Source organism: Ips typographus, linkage group LG13, assembly GCF_016097725.1.
Source record: "Ips typographus isolate SLU linkage group LG13, UJ_Ityp_2.0, whole genome shotgun sequence".
NCBI lineage: Eukaryota > Metazoa > Arthropoda > Insecta > Coleoptera > Curculionidae > Ips > Ips typographus.
Window position 1 is genome coordinate 617,768 of NC_138434.1, and position 21,623 is coordinate 639,390.

General features: G+C 37.0%; 1 protein-coding gene across 11 annotated transcripts in view; it reads left to right on the forward strand.

Moving 5' to 3' along the window:
* Fhos (Formin homology 2 domain containing) overlaps positions 1 to 21,623 on the forward strand; it is a 70,263-nt gene that overhangs the window by 415 nt on the left and 48,225 nt on the right. For 3 of the 11 annotated variants that reach the window (XM_081991324.1, XM_081991323.1, XM_081991327.1), the window contains exons 1-4: positions 9,741 to 10,175; positions 13,829 to 13,952; positions 14,006 to 16,544; positions 16,599 to 16,623. In XM_081991324.1, the coding sequence (XP_081847450.1) occupies positions 10,155 to 10,175; positions 13,829 to 13,952; positions 14,006 to 16,544; positions 16,599 to 16,623 (2,709 nt within the window). In that variant the 5' untranslated portion in view covers positions 9,741 to 10,154. Of the gene's footprint in view, positions 1 to 9,739; positions 10,176 to 10,775; positions 10,781 to 11,562; positions 11,575 to 13,828; positions 13,953 to 14,005; positions 16,545 to 16,598; positions 16,624 to 21,623 lie in introns of those variants that run through there. The other 8 variants (XM_081991322.1, XM_081991329.1, XM_081991325.1 and 5 more) reach the window with 6 other exon arrangements.

Sequence of the window (21,623 nt, forward strand, 5' to 3'; positions counted from 1 at the left end):
CTGAAACACAGTTTGAAAGGACAGTCTAGGATAAAATCGCCTGTAAAACCCATTTGTAGTCAGAAAATGAGTGTTTTAAGCACATTTTTGAAATCCTCATTAAATTTTCTATTTGACAACCTGAAAAATGACTACAAAATTTGGTACAGTCACATAGAAAAGCGGTGTCAAAATTTGAACTACCAGAAAGACAGTCAGGTACAAAATCGCCTGTAAAACCCATTTGGGGTAAGAAAATGAGTGCTTTAAGCACATTTTTGAAATCCTCATTAAATTTCCTATTCAATAACTTGAAAAAACACTACAAAATTTGGTATAGTCACATAGAAAAGCGGTGTCAAAGTTTGAACTGCCACAAACACAGATTGAAAAGACAGTCAGGAACAAAATTGCCTCTAAAACCCATTTGGGGTAAGAAATTGAGTATTTTAAGCACATTTTTGAAATCCTTATTAAATTTCCTATTCAATAACTTGAAAAAACACTACAAAATTTGGTTCAGTCACATAGAAAAGCGGTGTCAAAGTTTGAACTGCCAGAAAGACAGTTTAAAAAGACAGTCAGGGACAAAATCAACCATAAAACACATTTGAAGTAAGAAAATGACAGTTTTGAGCACATTTTTGAAATCTTCATTAAATTTCCTATTCAATAACCTAAAAAACGAATAAAAAATTTAGTACAGTCACATAGAAAAGCTGTATCAAAGTTTGAAGTGTCTGTAACACAGTTTGAAAGGACAGTCAGGGACAAAATCGCCTGTAAAACCCATTTGGGGTAAGAAAATGACTGTTTTCAGCACAGTTTTGGAATCCTCATTAAATTTCCTATTCAATAACCTTAAAAAACAGTAGAAAATTTGGTACAGTCACATAGAAAAGCGGTGTCAAAATTTGAACTGCCAGAAAGACAGTCAGGGACAAAATCGCCTGTAAAACCCATTTGGAGTAAGAAAATGACAGTTTTAAGCACATTTTTGAAATCCTCATTAAATTTCCTATTCAATAAACTAAAAAAACACTACAAAATTTAGTACAGTCACATAGAAAAGTTGTGTCAAAGTTTGAACTGCTAGAAAGACAGTCAGTGACAAAATTGCCTGTAAAACCCATTTGGGGTAAGAAAATGACAGTTTTAAGCACATTTTTGAAATCCTCATTAAATTTCCTATTCGATAACCTAAAAAAACACTACAAAATTTGGTACAGTCACATAGAAAAGCGGTGTCAAAGTTTGAACTGCCTGAAACACAGTTTGAAAGGACAGTCTAGGATAAAATCGCCTGTAAAACCCATTTGGAGTAAAAAAATGACAGTTTTAAGCACATTTTTGAAATCCTCATTAAATTTTCTATTCGATAACCTAAAAAAACACTACAAAATTTGGTACAGTCACATAGAAAAGCGGTGTCAAAGTTTGAACTGCCTCAAACACAGTTTGAAAGGACAGTCTAGGATAAAATCGCCTGTAAAACCCATTTGTAGTCAGAAAATGAGTGTTTTAAGCACATTTTTGAAATCCTCATTAAATTTTCTATTTGACAACCTGAAAAATGACTACAAAATTTAGTACAGTCACATAGAAAAGCGGTGTCAAAATTTGAACTACCAGAAAGACAGTCAGGTACAAAATCGCCTGTAAAACCCATTTGGGGTAAGAAAATGAGTGCTTTAAGCACATTTTTGAAATCCTCATTAAATTTCCTATTCAATAACCTGAAAAAACACTACAAAATTTGGTATAGTCACATAGAAAAGCGGTGTCAAAGTTTGAACTGCCACAAACACAGATTGAAAAGACAGTCAGGAACAAAATTGCCTCTAAAACCCATTTGGGGTAAGAAATTGAGTATTTTAAGCATATTTTTGAAATCCTTATTAAATTTCCTATTCAATAACTCGAAAAAACACTACAAAATTTGGTTCAGTCACATAGAAAAGCGGTGTCAAAGTTTGAACTGCCAGAAAGACAGTTTTAAAAGACAGTCAGGGACAAAATCAACCATAAAACCCATTTGAAGTAAGAAAATGACAGTTTTGAGCACATTTTTGAAATCTTCATTAAATTTCCTATTCAATAACCTAAAAAACGAATACAAAATTTAGTACAGTCACATAGAAAAGCTGTATCAAAGTTTGAAGTGTCTGTAACACAGTTTGAAAGGACAGTCAGGGACAAAATCGCCTGTAAAACCCATTTGGGGTAAGAAAATGACTGTTTTCAGCACAGTTTTGGAATCCTCATTAAATTTCCTATTCAATAACCTTAAAAAACAGTAGAAAATTTGGTACAGTCACATAGAAAAGCGGTGTCAAAATTTGAATTGCCAGAAAGACAGTCAGGGACAAAATCGCCTGTAAAACCCATTTGGAGTAAGAAAATGACAGTTTTAAGCACATTTTTGAAATCCTCATTAAATTTCCTATTCAATAAACTAAAAAAACACTACAAAATTTGGTACAGTCACATAGAAAAGCGGTGTCAAAGTTTGAACTGCCTGAAACACAGTTTGAAAGGACAGTCAGGGACAAAATCGCCTGTAAAACCCATTTGTAGTAAGAAAATTACAGTTTTAACCACATTTTTGAAATCCTCATTAAATTTCTTATTCAATAACCTAAAAAACGACTACAAAATTTAGTACAGTCACATAGAAAAGTGGTGTCCAAATTTGAACTGCCAGAAAGACAGTCAGGGACAAAATCGCCTGTAAAACCCATTTGGAGTAAGAAAATGACAGTTTTAAGCACATTTTTGAAATCCTCATTAAATTTCCTATTCAATATCCTAAAAAAACACTACAAAATTTGGTTTTGTTTTGAAAATGTTTCATTAAAAATGACCAACCTTGTAGAAGGCGATAATTTTAAAAGACATAAATAATCTATTAAAAAAGCATTCATTTGGAGTGTTACTTGAATCACCCTGTACACAATACCTGTATACATAAAATAATAAAAAAATCCACGTAGAAATGACTTATTTCAAATAAAGAAATTACCCAGAAAGTAACTCACTGAAACTCAATCATTAAGGTTGATTTTCGTTCGCTATCACTTGCAGTGCTTACGGTAAAACCCATTAGGAATGTGACGTTTTTCATGCAATTTTGAACCATAATGACTTGTTATTTCTTTTTTAGTTATTTTTACGACTTTTCTGGAAAAAGTGACATAAACGGTCATGAAAAGTTAGTTATTGCCAACTTGATTAGATAAACAGTTTTGCTCTTAAATCTGAACTTCCACGAAATTGGACGAGTTTACTGGCCCTACTACTAACCAGAATACATTCTGGAACAATGTAATTTGGGACACCCTGTAATTGTATTCTTACTAAAAACATATACAGGGAGTTGAGTTAAATTTCCTAAACTCATCATCAGTTTTTATAGTAAGTTAGTGACCTCAAATGCAAATTGATTTATAAATATACAATAAAAGTATCAATGAACTTAGTATAGACACTGTTAATCTTTTAGTTATTTACACACTGTACAGTGTTGCAAAATTTCTTTTTTTGGATTATTGCCTTCCTGTAATAAATTACCCCAATTAGTCGCGCACAGTATCATTGAAAATCCCCAGTATCAGGTCAGCCAACATAAAACTTTCTTAGAAAATCGAAAATATCAAGTCATAACAATTTGTCCTCCATAAAACAATTATTTCCACTTCACGACGACGTGCCAAGTTTTGTCCCTATTTTTAGAACGGTATTTACCGGTCAAAATCGGGATAAAACGAAACGTTCGGCAACACCGCTCACAGGTACACCTCTCTATCGGCGTCGCTGAGCATTGGCGAACCGACGCCTGTGCCTATAAAAGGACGACGCCCCCCACAGGTAACATGAGCTATGCGCCGATGCTGCTCAGCCACATTACCATGTTGCCAGATCGATAAGAAATCTAGAATTTCGGTAGACTTGAGTTACAGAGCTTCAAAATTGTTTCTGTTCAAATTTCATATTTCTGCTGAATATGTCGATGGAAAGCCAATAAAATGGGCATCACGTGATATGAACTAATGCTGATTATATTCTTTTCTCTTTCTCGCTTGTGTTCTACGTTCTTTTTGACTTTCCACAGCAAAATCTACTCTTTTGCTCCTTCTAGAACTTTGTTTTAGAAGGAGCAACACAAATCTAAAAATATGATTTATGTTTATGTGCTAAACAGAATCCGCTTTAGTGTTCCAAACTGCAAATATTCGAAATGACATTTGTCATCTGATCGAAATGTGCCAAAACAAACAAAGTCGTAACATTTAATTTTTCAATTTGTGGGCCAAAAATAGTTGCATTTTTTCTTCCTTTCAACTGCCAAACGACATGTTTGAGCAACGTTTTGCGCTAAATAACATCCGATATTATTCATTTTATTTATCCAAAGCGAGCTTTTTTTGACTCACATCCCAAATATTTTTGCTTTGGTGGGCGTTGGACCGTTGCCAGAGTTGCCACAGTCACAAAGTCGCATTTTAATCGCGGATTCAGCAGCTTCAAAAGACTATACTTTGTAACGGAAAATTCGGAATCGATGCGTTTCTAGAGCATTGACAGTCCTTTGATATGTCAACCAGATCGAAAAGTTGACTGAAATTTGAGCCTATACGAGTCATCCATTTTTAAGTACGGTCCTGTTACTTGAGTTTCATTTTTCTGCGAAAAATCCAGGACCGTACTCCATTTCGATATTGATTTTGTTTTTATGCATTGTTTTATTTGAACTTGAATATCTGCCTTATTTACTTGACATACTAGAGACTTTTATACGTCGATGGAAAGCTAATGAAATGGGCATGGCAATTCAAAATGGCTGCCAGAGGCTTCTGGCACGTTAAAAACAATTCATAGTAAGCTTAAGAAGGTTTCAGAGGCCTTTGGCAATACAAAATGGCTACTAGAGGCTTCTGGCACGTTAAAAACAATTCATAGTAAGCTTAAGGAGGTTTCAGAGGCCTCTGGCAATACAAAATGGCTGTCAGAGGCCTCTGGCACCTTAAAAACAGTTTTAATAAGCTTAAGAAGGTTTCAGAGGCTTCTGGCAATACAAAATGGCTACTAGAGGCTTCTGGCAATACAAAATGGCTACTAGAGGCTTCTGGCACGTCAAAAACAATTCATAGTAAGCTTAAGAAGGTTTCAGAGGCCTCTGGCAATTCAAAATGGCTGCCAGAGGCTTCTGGCACGTTAAAAACAATTGATAGTAAGCTTCAGAAGGTTTCAGAGGTCTCTGGCAATACAAAATGGCTGCTAGAGGCTTCTGGCACGTTAAAAACAATTCATAGTAAGCTTGAGAAGGTTTCAGAGGCCTCTGGCAATTCAAAATGGCTGCCAGAGGCCTCTGGCACGTTAAAAACAATTCATATAGTAAGATTAAGAAGGTTTCAGAGGCCTCTGGCAATTCAAAATGGCTGCCAGAGGCCTCTGGCACGTTAAAAACAATTCATAATAAGCTTAAGAAGGTTTCAGAGGCCTCTGGCAATTCAAAATGGCTGCCAGAGGCCTCTGGCACGTTAAAAACAATTCATAGTAAGCTTAAGAAGGTTTCAGAGGCCTCTGGCAATTCAAAATGGCTGCCAGAGGCCTCTGGCACGTTAAAAACAATTCATAATAAGCTTAAGAAGGTTTCAAAGGCCTCTGGCAATTCAAAATGGCTGCTAGAGGCTTCTGGCACGTTAAAAACAATTCATAATAACCTTAAGAAGGTTTCAGAGGCTTCTGGCAATTCAAAATGGCTGCCAGAGGCCTCTGGCACGTTAAAAACAATTCATAGTAACCTCAAGAAGGTTTCAGAAGCCTCTGGCAATACAAAATGGCTGTCAGAGGCCTCTGGCACGTTAAAAACAATTCATAGTAAGCTTAAGAAGGTTTCAGAGGCCTCTGGCAATACAAAATGGCTGCTAGAGGCTTCTGGCACGTTAAAAACAATTCAAAGTAAGCTTAAGAAGGTTTCAGAGGCCTCTGGCAATACAAAATGACTGCTAAAGGCTTCTGGCACGTTAAAAACAATTCATAGTAAGCTTAAGAAGGTTTTAGAGGCCTCTGGCAATTCAAAATGGCTGCCAGAGGCCTCTGGCACGTTAAAAACAATTCATAATAAGCTTAAGAAGGTTTCAGAGGCCTCTGGCAATTCAAAATGGCTGTCAGAGGCCTCTGGCACGTTAAAAACAATTCATAGTAAGCTTAAGAAGGTTTCAGAGGCCTCTGGCAATTCAAAATGGCTGTCAGAGGCCTCTGGCACCTTAAAAACAGTTTTAATAAGCTTGAGAAGGTTTCAAAGGCCTCTGGCAATTCAAAATGGCTGCTAGAGGCTTCTGGCACGTTAAAAACAATTCATAATAACCTTAAGAAGGTTTCAGAGGCTTCTGGCAATTCAAAATGGCTGCCAGAGGCCTCTGGCACGTTAAAAACAATTCATAGTAACCTCAAGAAGGTTTCAGAAGCCTCTGGCAATACAAAATGGCTGTCAGAGGCCTCTGGCACGTTAAAAACAATTCATAGTAAGCTTAAGAAGGTTTCAGAGGCCTCTGGCAATACAAAATGGCTGCTAGAGGCTTCTGGCACGTTAAAAACAATTCAAAGTAAGCTTAAGAAGGTTTCAGAGGCCTCTGGCAATACAAAATGACTGCTAAAGGCTTCTGGCACGTTAAAAACAATTCATAGTAAGCTTAAGAAGGTTTTAGAGGCCTCTGGCAATTCAAAATGGCTGCCAGAGGCCTCTGGCACGTTAAAAACAATTCATAATAAGCTTAAGAAGGTTTCAGAGGCCTCTGGCAATTCAAAATGGCTGTCAGAGGCCTCTGGCACGTTAAAAACAATTCATAGTAAGCTTAAGAAGGTTTCAGAGGCCTCTGGCAATTCAAAATGGCTGCCAGAGGCCTCTGGCACGTTAAAAACAATTCATAGTAAGCTTAAGAAGGTTTCAGAGGCCTCTGGCAATTCAAAATGGCTGCCAGAGGCCTCTGGCACGTTAAAAACAATTCATAATAAGCTTAAGAAGGTTTCAGAGGCCTCCGGCAATTCAAAATGGCTGCCAGAGGCCTCTGGCACGTTAAAAACAATTCATAGTAAGCTTAAGAAGGTTTCAGAGGCCTCTGGCAATTCAAAATGGCTGTCAGAGGCCTCTGGCACCTTAAAAACAGTTTTAATAAGCTTGAGAAGGTTTCAAAGGCCTCTGGCAATTCAAAATGGCTGCTAGAGGCTTCTGGCACGTTAAAAACAATTCATAATAACCTTAAGAAGGTTTCAGAGGCTTCTGGCAATTCAAAATGGCTGCCAGAGGCCTCTGGCACGTTAAAAACAATTCATAGTAACCTCAAGAAGGTTTCAGAAGCCTCTGGCAATACAAAATGGCTGTCAGAGGCCTCTGGCACGTTAAAAACAATTCATAGTAAGCTTAAGAAGGTTTCAGAGGCCTCTGGCAATACAAAATGGCTGCTAGAGGCTTCTGGCACGTTAAAAACAATTCAAAGTAAGCTTAAGAAGGTTTCAGAGACCTCTGGCAATACAAAATGACTGCTAAAGGCTTCTGGCACGTTAAAAACAATTCATAGTAAGCTTAAGAAGGTTTTAGAGGCCTCTGGCAATTCAAAATGGCTGTCAGAGGCCTCTGGCACGTTAAAAACAATTCATAGTAAGCTTAAGAAGGTTTCAGAGGCCTCTGGCAATACAAAATGGCTGCTAGAGGCTTCTGGCACGTTAAAAACAATTCAAAGTAAGCTTAAGAAGGTTTCAGAGGCCTCTGGCAATACAAAATGACTGCTAAAGGCTTCTCGCACGTTAAAAACAATTCATAGTAAGCTTAAGAAGGTTTTAGAGGCCTCTGGCAATTCAAAATGGCTGCCAGAGGCCTCTGGCACGTTAAAAACAATTCATAATAAGCTTAAGAAGGTTTCAGAGGCCTCTGGCAATTCAAAATGGCTGTCAGAGGCCTCTGGCACGTTAAAAACAATTCATAGTAAGCTTAAGAAGGTTTCAGAGGCCTCTGGCAATTCAAAATGGCTGTCAGAGGCCTCTGGCACCTTAAAAACAATTCATAGTAAGCTTAAGAAGGTTTCAGAGGCCTCTGGCAATTCAAAATGGCTGTCAGAGGCCTCTGGCACGTTAAAAACAATTCATAGTAAGCTTAAGAAGGTTTCAGAGGCCTCTGGCAATTCAAAATGGCTGTCAGAGGCCTCTGGCACCTTAAAAACAATTCATAGTAAGCTTAAGAAGGTTTCAGAGGCCTCTGGCAATTCAAAATGGCTGTCAGAGGCCTCTGGCACCTTAAAAACAGTTTTAATAAGCTTGAGAAGGTTTCAAAAGCCTCTGGCAATTCAAAATGGCTGCTAGAGGCTTCTGGCACGTTAAAAACAATTCATAATAAGCTTAAGAAGGTTTCAGAGGCATCTGGCAATTCAAAATGGCTGTCAGAGGCCTCTGGCACCTTAAAAACAATTCATAGTAAGCTTAAGAAGGTTTCAGAGGCCTCTGGCAATACAAAATGGCTGCTAGAGGCTTCTGGCACGTTAAAAACAATTCATAGTAAGCTTAAGAAGGTTTCAGAGGCCTCTGGCAATTCAAAATGGCTGCCAGAGGCCTCTGGCACGTTAAAAACAATTCATAGTAAGCTTAAGAAGGTTTCAGAGGCCTCTGGCAATTCAAAATGGCTTCTAGAGGCTTCTGGCACGTTAAAAACAATTCATAGTAAGCTTAAGAAGTTTTAGAGTGATTTTCTCCATTCTGGAATGATTTACCATATTTCAGACTAGTTTTAGGCTTATTTAGCCCATTTTTAGGCTAATCTACAGATTTAATTCAACTTTTAAGGCTTTTTTACCACTAAAAACCAATTTGACTACTTATGAATGGGTTATACTGATTTGGAGTGTCTCTAAGAAGTTTTAGGGTAATTCTCTCCATTCTAGAATGATTTACCATATTCCAGACTAGTTTTAGGCTTATTTAACCTATTTTTAGGCTAATCTACAGATTTAATTCAACTTTTAAGGCTTTTTTACCACTAGAAACATATTTGACTACTAAATTGGTAGTACAGTTCACCAACCTGTCAAGAAACAAAAAGTTTACCAATAAAGAAAAACAAACTAAAGCACTAATTTGTACATCTAATGGTATAGATAACACCACCAGTTATTTGTAGCATTAAATTAAGGTAATCAAGCAATATTTCTAGCTAAATTGCTAGCTTTTGCTTAAAACAACAACATTCACCATCTAATCAATAAAAGCATTCCATGGGTGCGTAACCTAACTAATAATAGAGAGTTTTAGGTTTGCGTTAACAGGTCATAGAAAAAATTACTCTTTAAATAGTCACTCTAATAGGTTGACAGAAGATGATTTTTGAGAAAAATTAATTAAACAAATTTTGTAGTAATTTTTAAAATCTACAAAGAATGACACAAAATAAAGAAGAAGAAAAAAAACTTGGACTGTTAAGTGGTATAGACTATTTTTGTTGCTGTAATAATTGCACGAAACAACAGAGCAATCTGGAAAGCGTCAAACTGTTCTGACAGCTAATGAAAATAACCATTCACTCTTCAAAAACTCTTGTACAATCAAACTTTGCCAGCTTTGGAGGGTCATTCGGTTCCCGACTATTCCATAGGCCAATGTGAGAGTTAAAAAAAAAAAATTAAAAGTGACTCGCCTCTGTTCGGATTAGTTCGACGTCGTTCGGTTAAGACGCCTTTAGACGCCGGACGTCGTCTCAAAAACCAAAGTAGTGGTGAAAAATCGGCGCGGATTCACTTTCAGTGACTCAATTTAATTTTGGATTTATTAACTGGAACTTAGTTTATCCCATTTGAAGGGTAAATAAACTCGGAGAGTGTTGAATTTGGTTCCAGTGACGTTTTGAGTGCGTTCTGATGCCTTTTGAGGAGGTTTTTCAGTCGTTTATTTAACCGCTTAATTGATGTTTCAGTTAAATTAACCGACACTTTTGTAAATGGGTTTTAATTATTCAGTCCCCTTTTAAAATACGCTTTAATATCAAATTGGTATGCGGCTTCATGACTGATTTTTACATTTCAATGGGTGCAAATGGGTTGAGCAGTTGACTTAAAACCTTCTCAGTCACATCTTAAAAATTGATAGTTAAGTGTGTTGTAGTGCCTCAATGGAAATAGTCACTAAGGAGGATGAGCAGCTACAGAAATTATGTAAGTAATAAATGAAAATATTATTTAACTCCATAAGAAACATAAACATTGACTGGTAAAATAAGTATACTAAAAAAGACAAAGTAAAATTTTTAAATTAAACAAAAAAAATGCCATAGACGCCCTCTAGCGGCATAACCTAAGTCCACCTAAGTGCGTGGTTTGTGATTGGTCAAAAAAGCAGCACACTAAAGTTTATTTTTTTTACCAATCACAACTTAACCGCAGCATGAGTGCCACTGTTGCCATCTCCCTCAAATCGATAAAATTCAATTACCATCAGTAAAATATGCAGAAGAAACTGGAATAGAAAAAAATATAATTTGTCTCATATAACAAATGTGGCACAAGCTGGCAACTCCGATCGACAGTTGACGTTTGCATTTTGAATTTGATCTTTGACAGTTCAACAATACTAAACATAACCTTAGCAATTTAGTTTATTTATTTTTATTTGTTTTCCTTGAATTTAAGTGAGTTTTGTGATAAAATTTGTGCTTTAAATGCAATGTTTTTCTGTTATATTGCGTTTAAAATGGAAATTGTAGTGACAATGGGCTGGTTTAGCATTTTGAGCTACACTTTTGTTGGAAGGGTTATTTACGGTATGTTGTTTTGAAAGTATTAACTAATCAAAACCAGATATAAAAAAAAATCGTTATTTTACTATTTAACATCCTTAAAGACACTGATTTAGACTATAAGTTATGGTTTGACTGTGACAGATCATGTGCAAAATGTCACAGTCAAATGAAGACTCAGGGGTTCTTAAATATGTCAGTGCATACGGCTCTAAAAAGGCCAAATTTCTAATTTAGAAATACGAAATGTTTGCATTTGCTAAATAACAACATAAAAAGTAATCCTTGAAGTAAAAAAAAATCAGTTGCATCATGTGACCTTCCAATCACTTGTGGTGTTTAGGTCACGTGACTTGAAACTCGCCTTGCATCAAAATTAATTTCACAGCATGAGTGCCACTGTTGCCAGCTCCCTCAAATCTATAAAATTCAATTACCATCAATAAGGCCTTCCCCCATGACAAAAATGTAGAATTGCACACACCGGCATAATGGTCTAGATGTAAATATTTAAGAAACTGGAATAGAAAAAATATAATTTGTCTCATATAACAAATGTGGCACAAGCTGGCAACTCCGATCGACAGTTGACGTTTGCGTTTTGAATTTGATCTTTGACAGTTCAACAATACTAAACATAACCTTAGCAATTTAGTTTATTTATTTTTATTTGTTTTGCTTGAATTTAGTGAGTTTTGTGGTAAAATTTGTGCTTTAAATGCAATGTTTTTCGATTATATTGCGTTTAAAATGAAATTTGTGGTGACAATGGTCTGGTTTGGCATTTTGAGCTATTTTTGTAGGAAGGGCCATTTAAGGTATGTTGTTATAAAAATATTACCAATCAAAAGCAGATACCTAAAAAATTCGTTATATTACTATTTAAGATCCTTGATTTAATAACACAAAGACACTGATCTAGGCTATAAGTTATGGTTTGACTGTGACAGGTCATGTGCAAAATGTCACAGTCAAATGAAGAGACAGGACTCAGGGCTTCTTAAATAGGTATGTCAGTGCATTCAGCTCTTAAAGTTCTAATTTACAAATATAAAATGTGTGCATTTGCTAATAACAGCATAAAAAATAATCCTTGAAGTGAAAAAAATCAGTTGGATCATGTGACCTTCCAATCACTTGTAGTGTTTAGGTCACCTGACTTGAAACTGGCCCTGCATAAAAACTGAGTTTATTTAGAGCTTAGGCAAATACTGCAGTGGTACTATCCAACAGATTTTCAGAAAAAATATTAATTTAGTCTGTGTTTATTTGGGTCAAACCAATCCATCTATTTTTTATGTAATTCATGTATTTTTTTAACTTAAACTTGGCTAATCCAAACAGTATCCATAAAGATATTAATAGAAAGCGAATATATTTCATTCAAAATCTGCACCTTGACGAAACGTAATACGTAAAGCATAGCAGGAATATTGTGTGTGTTTATTTATAACTGTGTTTATTAGCAGTATCCTCAATTTTAGTTTTGAATTGTTGGAATTGTCTGTAGACAGCCAGAATATGTAAGGTAACAGCTGGATTGTTCTGAAAGACATAATTTGTGTATTAGAGATAATCGGTTTTCTACTAGGAGGGAAACTCCAATTTCCTGATGCTAAATTAACATAACAAACCACAACCTCCAGTTCTAAATCACACAAAAAGTCAAAACACAAGCGGCTCGAAACTAGAAATAACTTAATTTCGAGATCGTCATAAACACTGCCAGGTATAATTTGAACAAAGTATCAGATGAAAAGGTATTTTGATTTCGTATTCGAAAATAGCGGATCCAAAGAGCTCGAAATAACTCTCCAAGGAGTAACAACCTGAAGATCAGTTTTCAATAATAGTCGTCCTGAACCTAATGTTTTATTGATGATATTGGCGAGCCTGGATTCTTAAGTGCCTTCGGCTATTTATAACATTTTGGTGTTGTAACAGCTTGAGTCCGGCATAGAAATGCAATTGCAAGAATTAGACTGGAACAAACCAGTCAAAAATTGAGGTGTTTATTTGTCTTCTAACACCCCGTATAAAATGATTTATTTCCTTTTTGATTGTCCCAGGGGGGAACTGATAAACAAGCCTTTTTACAGCTTCTTCCTGTTCAAACTTTTCAAGTTAAATATAGCGATTCTTTAAAAATAAAATTCCCAGAATGAATAGTCTACGAGGATTTCACTTAATAATTGGCTTAAGCTGGAAACTTGAAATTAGCTTCCACATCCTCTGAGGTTGTCTTTTTTCCATAGACATGAAAATATGCGAGAGACAAGGAACATCTTGTCTTGAGTAATCGTTGTTTTATGTTTAGCTCTCTCTCTCTGTCTATCTAATGTTTTCTGTTATTTAAATTTAAACCAACAATGTGCTTTCAATAAAAATGGTGTCATTTAAATTGAACAAGCTTTTTCGATAACTTTTCTATTCTTAAACGAGAGGGGAAAAAAAACCTCCACCACACCTCCGACAAACAGCCCAATCCCAAAATACAAGACACTATTTCCCCTCTCTGATTAACTTGTAAATTGTAATGCAGTGAAAGCGTGAACGATTCTTATTTCGGCCTGACTGAATGGGGGCCTTATAAAATCCTATAAACCTGTCAACGTGAGTAGACATTCTCGAGTAAAAAGGCGCCATCGTTCACGGGGTTATTTTTAGCGTTATTTGGGTGCAGTGGAACTGCATGGAAAAATGTATTTTCTAGAGGAAAAAATGTTGGGTCATTTTGCAACTAATACTAAATCTACATATAACTAATTTTATTATAGTTTGGTTTATTTAGAGTTTAAACTCCACACAAAATTAAAAGTCAATAATTAGCCTGAATGTTGCAAAACTAACAATAGAACTGGGTAGCCATGTGGCTAGTTTTAGGTCAGTTCGAAACAATAACATTCTATTTTAAAATTCACGTACTAGTGAAGGAAACCAGGAAAATATTACAATTTAGTGTTGTCAGGTTAAGGTAAATGCGGCTTAAATGACCTAAATTCAAACTTGTTGAAACTAATAAACAGTTTTAAAATTGGATGTTGAGTTAGGTTTGATTGAAACGTTTTCCAGTATGATTCAACGTTTGGAAGACCCAGCTCGACCAGTAAGGCTCTATCAGACCCACGCCCATCCAGAATTGCCACAAAGTATGGAGGTTCCTACACCAGCAGTATTGCATCAACCAAAGATACTAGTAAGTAACAATTTGCCGTATTCTGCAGGTTGAAATAATTTTTTTTTGTCTAGACTCTCCAAGGATCACGCATCCTCCACTTTCGTACAAATCCCCACTATCACGAACCACTAGATCAAGAGAAGTGAGTCCTTCAGTGGACAAATCGGAAAAGAGCACTTCCTCAAGCTCCAGCTACCTAAACCCCAACCGACTCTATCCTAGACCTTACACAAGAAGCAGTACTAGTAGGGAAAGTACAGTTTCGCCTGCAAGCAGTACTAGCAACCTTCCTAGACTCAGTGCAACCAAACGAGATGCAGCTCCAAGTAGGTCTACGAGCAAGGAGGCTCTCACCTCCAAGTACAAATCTTCTAGAGAAGACTTGTCCTCTGGCAGTCAAAATAAATATCTTAACAGCCGGTTCCTGCCGAAAAACTCGGTGGAAAGGAGTTACACCGCGTACACTCGCCCTTCAAATATACGAACGCACGAGGTGTCGAGAAAAAACAAAGAACTCTTGAACGCCCTTCACGTGCAACAAGAACAGGAAAGAAACCCTAGCAGAGCATCATCGGTCACACCCGAAGTGGTACCGATCACTAAACCGAAAGAACCTTCGCCAGTTAAACAGTTGGAAATGGAAACTGTAAAAGTATGCACCAGAGGCACATCTCCAAACTTAACCACTCCAACTCCACCCACCTTTCTGAGAACCCGTAGGATAGAGTTTGCAAAAACTATCGAAAAAACTGTCACAAGACCGAAAACTGTAGCAGAAAACATGGTGGATAAGGAGATTCAGTCTGACAGATTAGACGATTCGACCAGATCGTCCAGGTTTGCTGGGGCATCGAGGATAAGTGCCACCCCATGGACCAACATTCTAGACATGAAATTCACTAGTCCGAGCAACAAAAAAGTCACGAAACAAGACAGCGCGGACAGTCCTAAGAGTTTGTCACGAGCCAGCTCGACCAAGAGCCTTGCCTCGGTTAAGTCGGAGAAAAACAGCAAAAAAAGCAAACTAACTCCACCAAAACCGGTTGGTGATAAGAAGCAATTACCACCAATCCCCAAGTCGGAATCCAAACCAAGCTCACTACATTCCCTCAACACTCCTAATAAGGATTTCAGGAAATCAGTGTTGAATATGAATCCGGATGGCACAAGGAAAAAACTGGGAAGAAGAAGCAATTCCGCAAGCTCAGCAGAATCGGACAACGCTGATCCGGACGCTACTGATATTTCCGAAAATCTAACCTCCTGTTCCTATCACTCGAAAGTGTTTCAAACTAGAAGAAGTCCAAGTTCGGACGTGAGTACCAGCGAAGAAGAATCTAGAAGCCGCAAAGAAACTACAGTTTCTTCGAGTATTTTAGGTTCGGGGGATGAAACCATATCCGAGAAACCTCCATCCAGGATACCACAGAACAAATCCACGGGTAAAAATGAGGCTGAGGCTAAAAACTTTTTGATGAGGGCCTTGGCACCGGTCACAAATTTGTTTAAAGCAAACAAACAGAGTGATTCGGATAAAATCAGCAGTGATACTGGTGATGGTAAGGTGGCGTGGATTTTGGACCCGAGTTCTGAAGAGCAAAGCCAACCACGTAGTGCCAAACTAGTACTTCACCGAGTTGAAACTGACGAACATAGTTGGTGGGGGGATGAGACTTCAAGTGAACAACTTAAAAGCGAACCAGTTAATATGAAATATGGCGAGTACAAAGAAGAACCAAAAATTTATTCCGGGTACAATGCGGAAAACAACATGACTGGAGGACCTAAAGAACCAAGAATTAAAACTGTTGAAAGTGGCGAAGCCCCTTGGTGGTTGGATGAACATGGACAACCCCCTGAAGGGATTCAAACCGAAAAACCTGCAATAAAACACGTTCAGTCTGGGGAACAGCCTTGGTGGCTACAAGACAACCCTGCTGAAGTCCCTGAAGGGGTGCAAGTGTACCCAGTGCTTCAAAAACCAAAAATCAAACCTGTTGAAAGTGGCGAAGCTCCTTGGTGGTTGAACCAGGACTCTACGCCACCTGAAGGGGTTCAAACCTACCCTAACTGGACTGAACCCAGCAAATCTGTCAGGAGAAACGATTCAGGAAACTCCACCTGGTGGCTGGACAGTGACAAATCCAATTCGGAAGCTTACAGACCAGCTGAGTGTCTGGAAACCCACAAAATCAGACACATAGACTCGGGAGAAAGGGAGTGGTGGGTCAACGACGATGAAACATCAAGTAAAGAAGACCCAAAACCAAAATATACAATCCGGCATCAGGAATCCGGCGAAAGGGCGTGGTGGATGCAGGATCAGGAACCGTTAGGGGACCGGGCCAGTCCTGAAGGTCTTGAAATGCCCAAAGACCACGAAGGGCGGTTAAGTCCCTACGACAACGTCCCTAATTTGCGGGATGGAGTTAAAAACGAGGTCCCACCACTGTTTATTTCCAAACACACCAACATTGATGACATTTTGGGGGGCACTGGACAACTGTGGAGTCCTGTAATGAATAAGATTTTTGGCTACACCGATGGGGATGAGTGTAGGGAGGTGGACGCCAGGGAGGTCATTATACACGAAGGAGGAGCAACCAGAAGGTAAATATGACAACCGTTCAATACACTAAAATGTACACTCTACGTGGTTTTCAGGTCTAGGAACTCTGGTCGAAATGCGGTAAGTTTTTTGTAATATTTGTGCTTTAAACAGACAAAATAATTATGTATGCCTGGTTGCATAAGTGCCAATAAGTTTGTGATTGGTCAAAATAAGCAGCAAGCTGAAAGCTTTTTTACCAATCACCCTTGTTTAAACATACAGGGTGTCCCGTTTAAAATAAGCCAGTTGACTGACACAAAGATTGAAATATGTTTATGCATTGAATTTAACTTAATTTCGAAATGTTTAAATAAACTTAATGAACAATTTGGGTGGCTAACCCTGTATACATACACTTTTAACGAAGAAATGCCTTCACCACAACGTCAAATTTGTTCAGTAAAATTTGATAAAGTTAAATTAAAAATTGAGCATTTTTTTGTTAAAAAAATGGCAACATCGTTCCGATAAATGACAGAACAGCTGATTTAAGTGCCTGGTTCATTCACCAAAATGTACCTTGTGTATTTAACATTTTTTTTGCATACTAAATAGATAATGAACTTTATCGTTGACTCACCCTGTACAAGTACAAAGTCGTTGAAATTCTCAAAACGGCGGTTTATAACAACATTAGAGAGTGTTAGACATCTTCAGACAGGTTTTCAAAGTTTTCTGAGACACTGTTTTCAGCAAACGCACTTTCAAGTAAATTAATTTTTTTTTTGGGGGGTTTTTAAACATAATTTTACTGTTGTAACTGAAACTTTTAAAGCCTTAACGGAATCGTAAACGTAATTGGATTTAATAATTTAAAGCGTCTTGAAAATAATCTGGCAAAATTCGATTTTGGGCAATTTGCATTTTGCTTAAGTTAGTTACTGAATGAAGTCACGCAACTACCTGACTTTGCTGTAGTAGTCCGGTCTTTATTTAATTAAACGACCAGATTTTGTTTATTATTTATTTAAATTTCTCTCGTGTCCGGACTGACCATTTACATTTTAGTTCGATAAAAAAAATTAAAAATTCCAAACACACGGAATTTGCATCGTAAATTGCGACGCAAGTGAGTTGGAAAGAAAAATCTGTTACAGTTTTGAATGTTAAAAGCGTGAGAGCAACAAACCCAATTTGGTTGAGTTTATTTGATTCGCCTTAAAGCAGGAAGGAAATGTTAGTTTGATTGGCTTGGACGATCTAACGAATTGTCGGATTTTGGGGTCAACAAGCCGCGAACCATGCGAACGGATAAAGATTGTCTTCACAAGAACCAATTTGCATAACAAAACATTGCAAAATTAAAGGTTTTAACGGTCAAAAGTTACAAACTTGAATTACGACCAGGAAGCATACGAAACGAGTACTATTACACCGTAATATGAAATTATTGGGCAAAATGACCAAACTGATCTGGTAAAGGAAGGTTATACAAGGGATCTATGGGGATCTCGAAAACTTTAATTAAATGGAGGCAAAGAGTTCCGTTTTAACATAAAAAAAATATAAAATCTCAGAAACACGTTTTGAAAACTTAAATTCTTGCAAATTTTAGACAAATTTGGATTCAGAGGATAACTTAACTAGGCAATGACGTGGCCCACTTAGAGTGACAAAATGACTGTGTTAAGCACATTTTTGAAATCCTTATTAAATTTCCTGTTCAATAATCTAAAAAAACACTACAAAATTTGGTAGAGTCACAAGGAAAAGCGGTGTCAAAGTTTGAACTGCCAGAAAGACAATCAGGTACAAAATCACCTGTAAAACCCATTTGTGGTAAGAAAATTACTGTTTTAAGCACATTTTTGAAATCCTCATCAAAATTTCCTATTCAATAACCTAAAAAACCACTACAAAATTTGGTACAGTCACATAGAAAAGCGGTGTCAAAGTTTGAACTGCCAGAAACGCAGTTTAAAAAAACAGTCAGGGATAAAATCACCTATAAAACCCACTTGGAGTGAGAAAATGACTGTTTTAAGCACATTTTTGAAATCCTCATTAAATTTCCTCTTCAATAACCTAAAAAAACACTACAAAATTTGGTACAGTCACATAGAAAAACGGTGTCACAGTTTGAACTGCCAGAAAGACAATCAGGTACGAAATCACCTGTAAAACCCATTTGTGGTAAGAAAATGACTGTTTTAAGCACATTTTTGAAATCCTCATTAAATTTCCTATTCAATAACCTAAAAAACCACTACAAAATTTGGTACAGTCACATAGAAAAGCGGTGTCAAAGTTTGAACTGCCAGAAACGCAGTTTAAAAAAACAGTCAGGGATAAAATCACCTATAAAACCCACTTGGAGTGAGAAAATGACTGTTTTAAGCACATTTTTGAAATCCTCATTAAATTTGCTATTCAATAACCTAAAAAAACACTACAAAATTTGGTACAGTCACATAGAAAAGCGGTGGCAAAGTTTGAACTGCCAGAAACACAGTTTACACACAGTCAGGGACAAAATGACCTGTAAAACCCACTTGGAGTGAGAAAATGACTGTTTTAAGCACATTTTTGAAATCCTCATTAAATTTCCTATTCAATAACCTAGAAAAACACTACAAAATTTGGTACCTTACACTTGGCGGACAGTTTTACACTTTGATTGAAATTAGACAACGCTGCCAACATTTCCCAGTTGAAAAATGTGCATAAATTTGCTCAACGGCCACAGTCAAAAAACATATCGAATTTGAATTTCATTAGGTTCAAAGCACTTGCCGTGAAATTATGGTGAAGGTCATTGCATTTCGTTATAGCATCGGTACTATTCCGATTCGTTTTACTCGGTACCACTTCTTCAACGGTTGTTTTGGGCTGTTGCTCTTCGATTTTTGTACTCAAACCATTCTTCTTCCTTTTTTTTTTGATGGCGAAACTATTACAGTGTGAAATAGTGGGGTTTTATAATCAAGTCGAGAAACAACTTTACGATCAGATAATGATAGAAACATCAGCTCATTCAATTCTAGGATATAAGGGTTATTATCGTTTACCAACCACTCCAGTTTGCACAGTAAATCTCGTTAGTGGTTTATTTTGTTTCAAGCTATTTTCGTCCTTATGAAGGTACTAATTTTTGATACTGTTTCCTTGAATGTCTCAAAAACTAGTAGAGTTACGAAAAAAGTACAAGAATCAAAAAATACTCTAAAAAGCTTCGTGAACCTAACCCCGCAAGTTTGAAGACGCCTATATAAAATTTAAACTATACAGAGTGATTCAAATAGTTGTGGTTTTGGATTTATACACACCCTGTATAATACCGGAGATTTTGTGCACTTTCAAGGTCACAGTTAAATGGGATGACCCATTTTTTATTTGATTTTTGGAATCTACGTCAAATTCTAGGCCTACTTGATGTAAAATGTCTGTATCGAGCGTCAACTGTTTCTGCTCTAGCAGTCACAGAAATTGAGCATTTTCGTGCACTTATCCAGAAAATTGTGAATAACTCGCTTATTTGAACCACTCTGTATATACGAGCCGTATAACGAAAGAAAGCTAATGAATGGTGCTCTCACGTGACGTTGAGCGAACACGGCTAAGATGTTCGGTTCGGCCGCTGGAGGGCGTCAAAGTTACATCTTGGTTTTTTGTAGTTTTTGCTAAATATCTCAGGAACGCTTCAAGTTAGACGTTTGAAATTTTTACCACAAACGTACCTTGAGGGAATGCAACTTTTACCTTCAATGTTCTTTTTTGGTACCAGGCACCGTTTATGCTTGAAAAATTAAAAACAAAAATTGTCAAGAAATTTAAAGGGTGGTACCTTTGGACTTTTTTTAATTTTTAAAATAAAGTTTCTCTTTCTAAATTCCTTCAGGTTAATGATACAAAAATGACGTAAAGTGTCATTTGTAGAAATGTAATTTTTTAAGGGTGACACTGAAAACTGTCAAAATTGACATAATTTTCAGGTCATCCCCAAAACCGTGACAGTTGGGGCAAAATGGGTGTCAGGGTGATACAGGGCGTCTCAGATTAGCGGCTGAATACAGGGTGTCCCAAAAAAGTGAATTTTTAATTTCTGCGAAATATTTGTGTAAAAAGCAAAAATTGTCAAAAACTTTGACTTTGACGCCCTCTAGCGGTCAAACTATCACACCAATGACCTTTTTTGAATACACCGTTGAAAAGCCTTTGGTCTGCACTATATTTTACCTTCAGTGACCTTTTGTTGTAACTGTTCAAATAACTGAATTATTTTAGGTTAAAGCGAAAGTGGTTAAATCACTTTGAAGGTTTGTGAAGCTTGACTTTGACGCCCTCTAGCGGCCAAACGGTGCAACCGATTAACTTAAGTGACCATATTTTTGGAAAGCTTACGAGTTGGGCTATCTTTTCGCTTCAATCACTTTTGGTCGTCAACTGTCAAATAAGCAAGTTATGGAACACTTTTGGAAAAAGTAATTACTGTTTTTTATTATTATTGAACAATATTTTCAAAACAAATTTTTTTTAATTAAAAAAGCATTTTTCTGAAAAATAATTGACCTTTAATCGAATTTATTCCATACTGTATGGCCACACTGTATAAACATCTAATATCTCGAAAACTAATCGAGATTAGTGCGTCCTTTCTCCGCTTGCCGGTGTTTGGCGCCACTGGGCGCGGCAACGTGCGAGAACCACGAAGCGAAGAATCTAGTCTGCCCTGAAACTCTGAAACAGCTGAATAAAACAGCTGAAAATCGACCGAGTCGTGATCGCAGGTAGATGTTCGGTTGTTTTTCTCGTTTACCGGTACTACTTTGACGGGTACCAATTCGGATGGATTGTCTTAAATCGCGGTGTTGTGGTACAAATTGTGAGGTGCGACTGTTTTATTTCAAAAAAATCCCAAATTATTTTCCAACATTCTTGAATTACTTACTGTTTGCTAGATTACATAAGTACCCAAGGTACAATAAAAGCGAAACTAGTGGTACCCAATCAAATTAGAGTTGCTGCTGTTTACTTCATTAGGTTTTTTGAGTGGTTCTCGTGTGGGCGGCTTTTCCCCATTCTTTTTAACCAAAGTACCGACGATTCACTTTTGTTGACACCGTTTTAAAGTTATACGG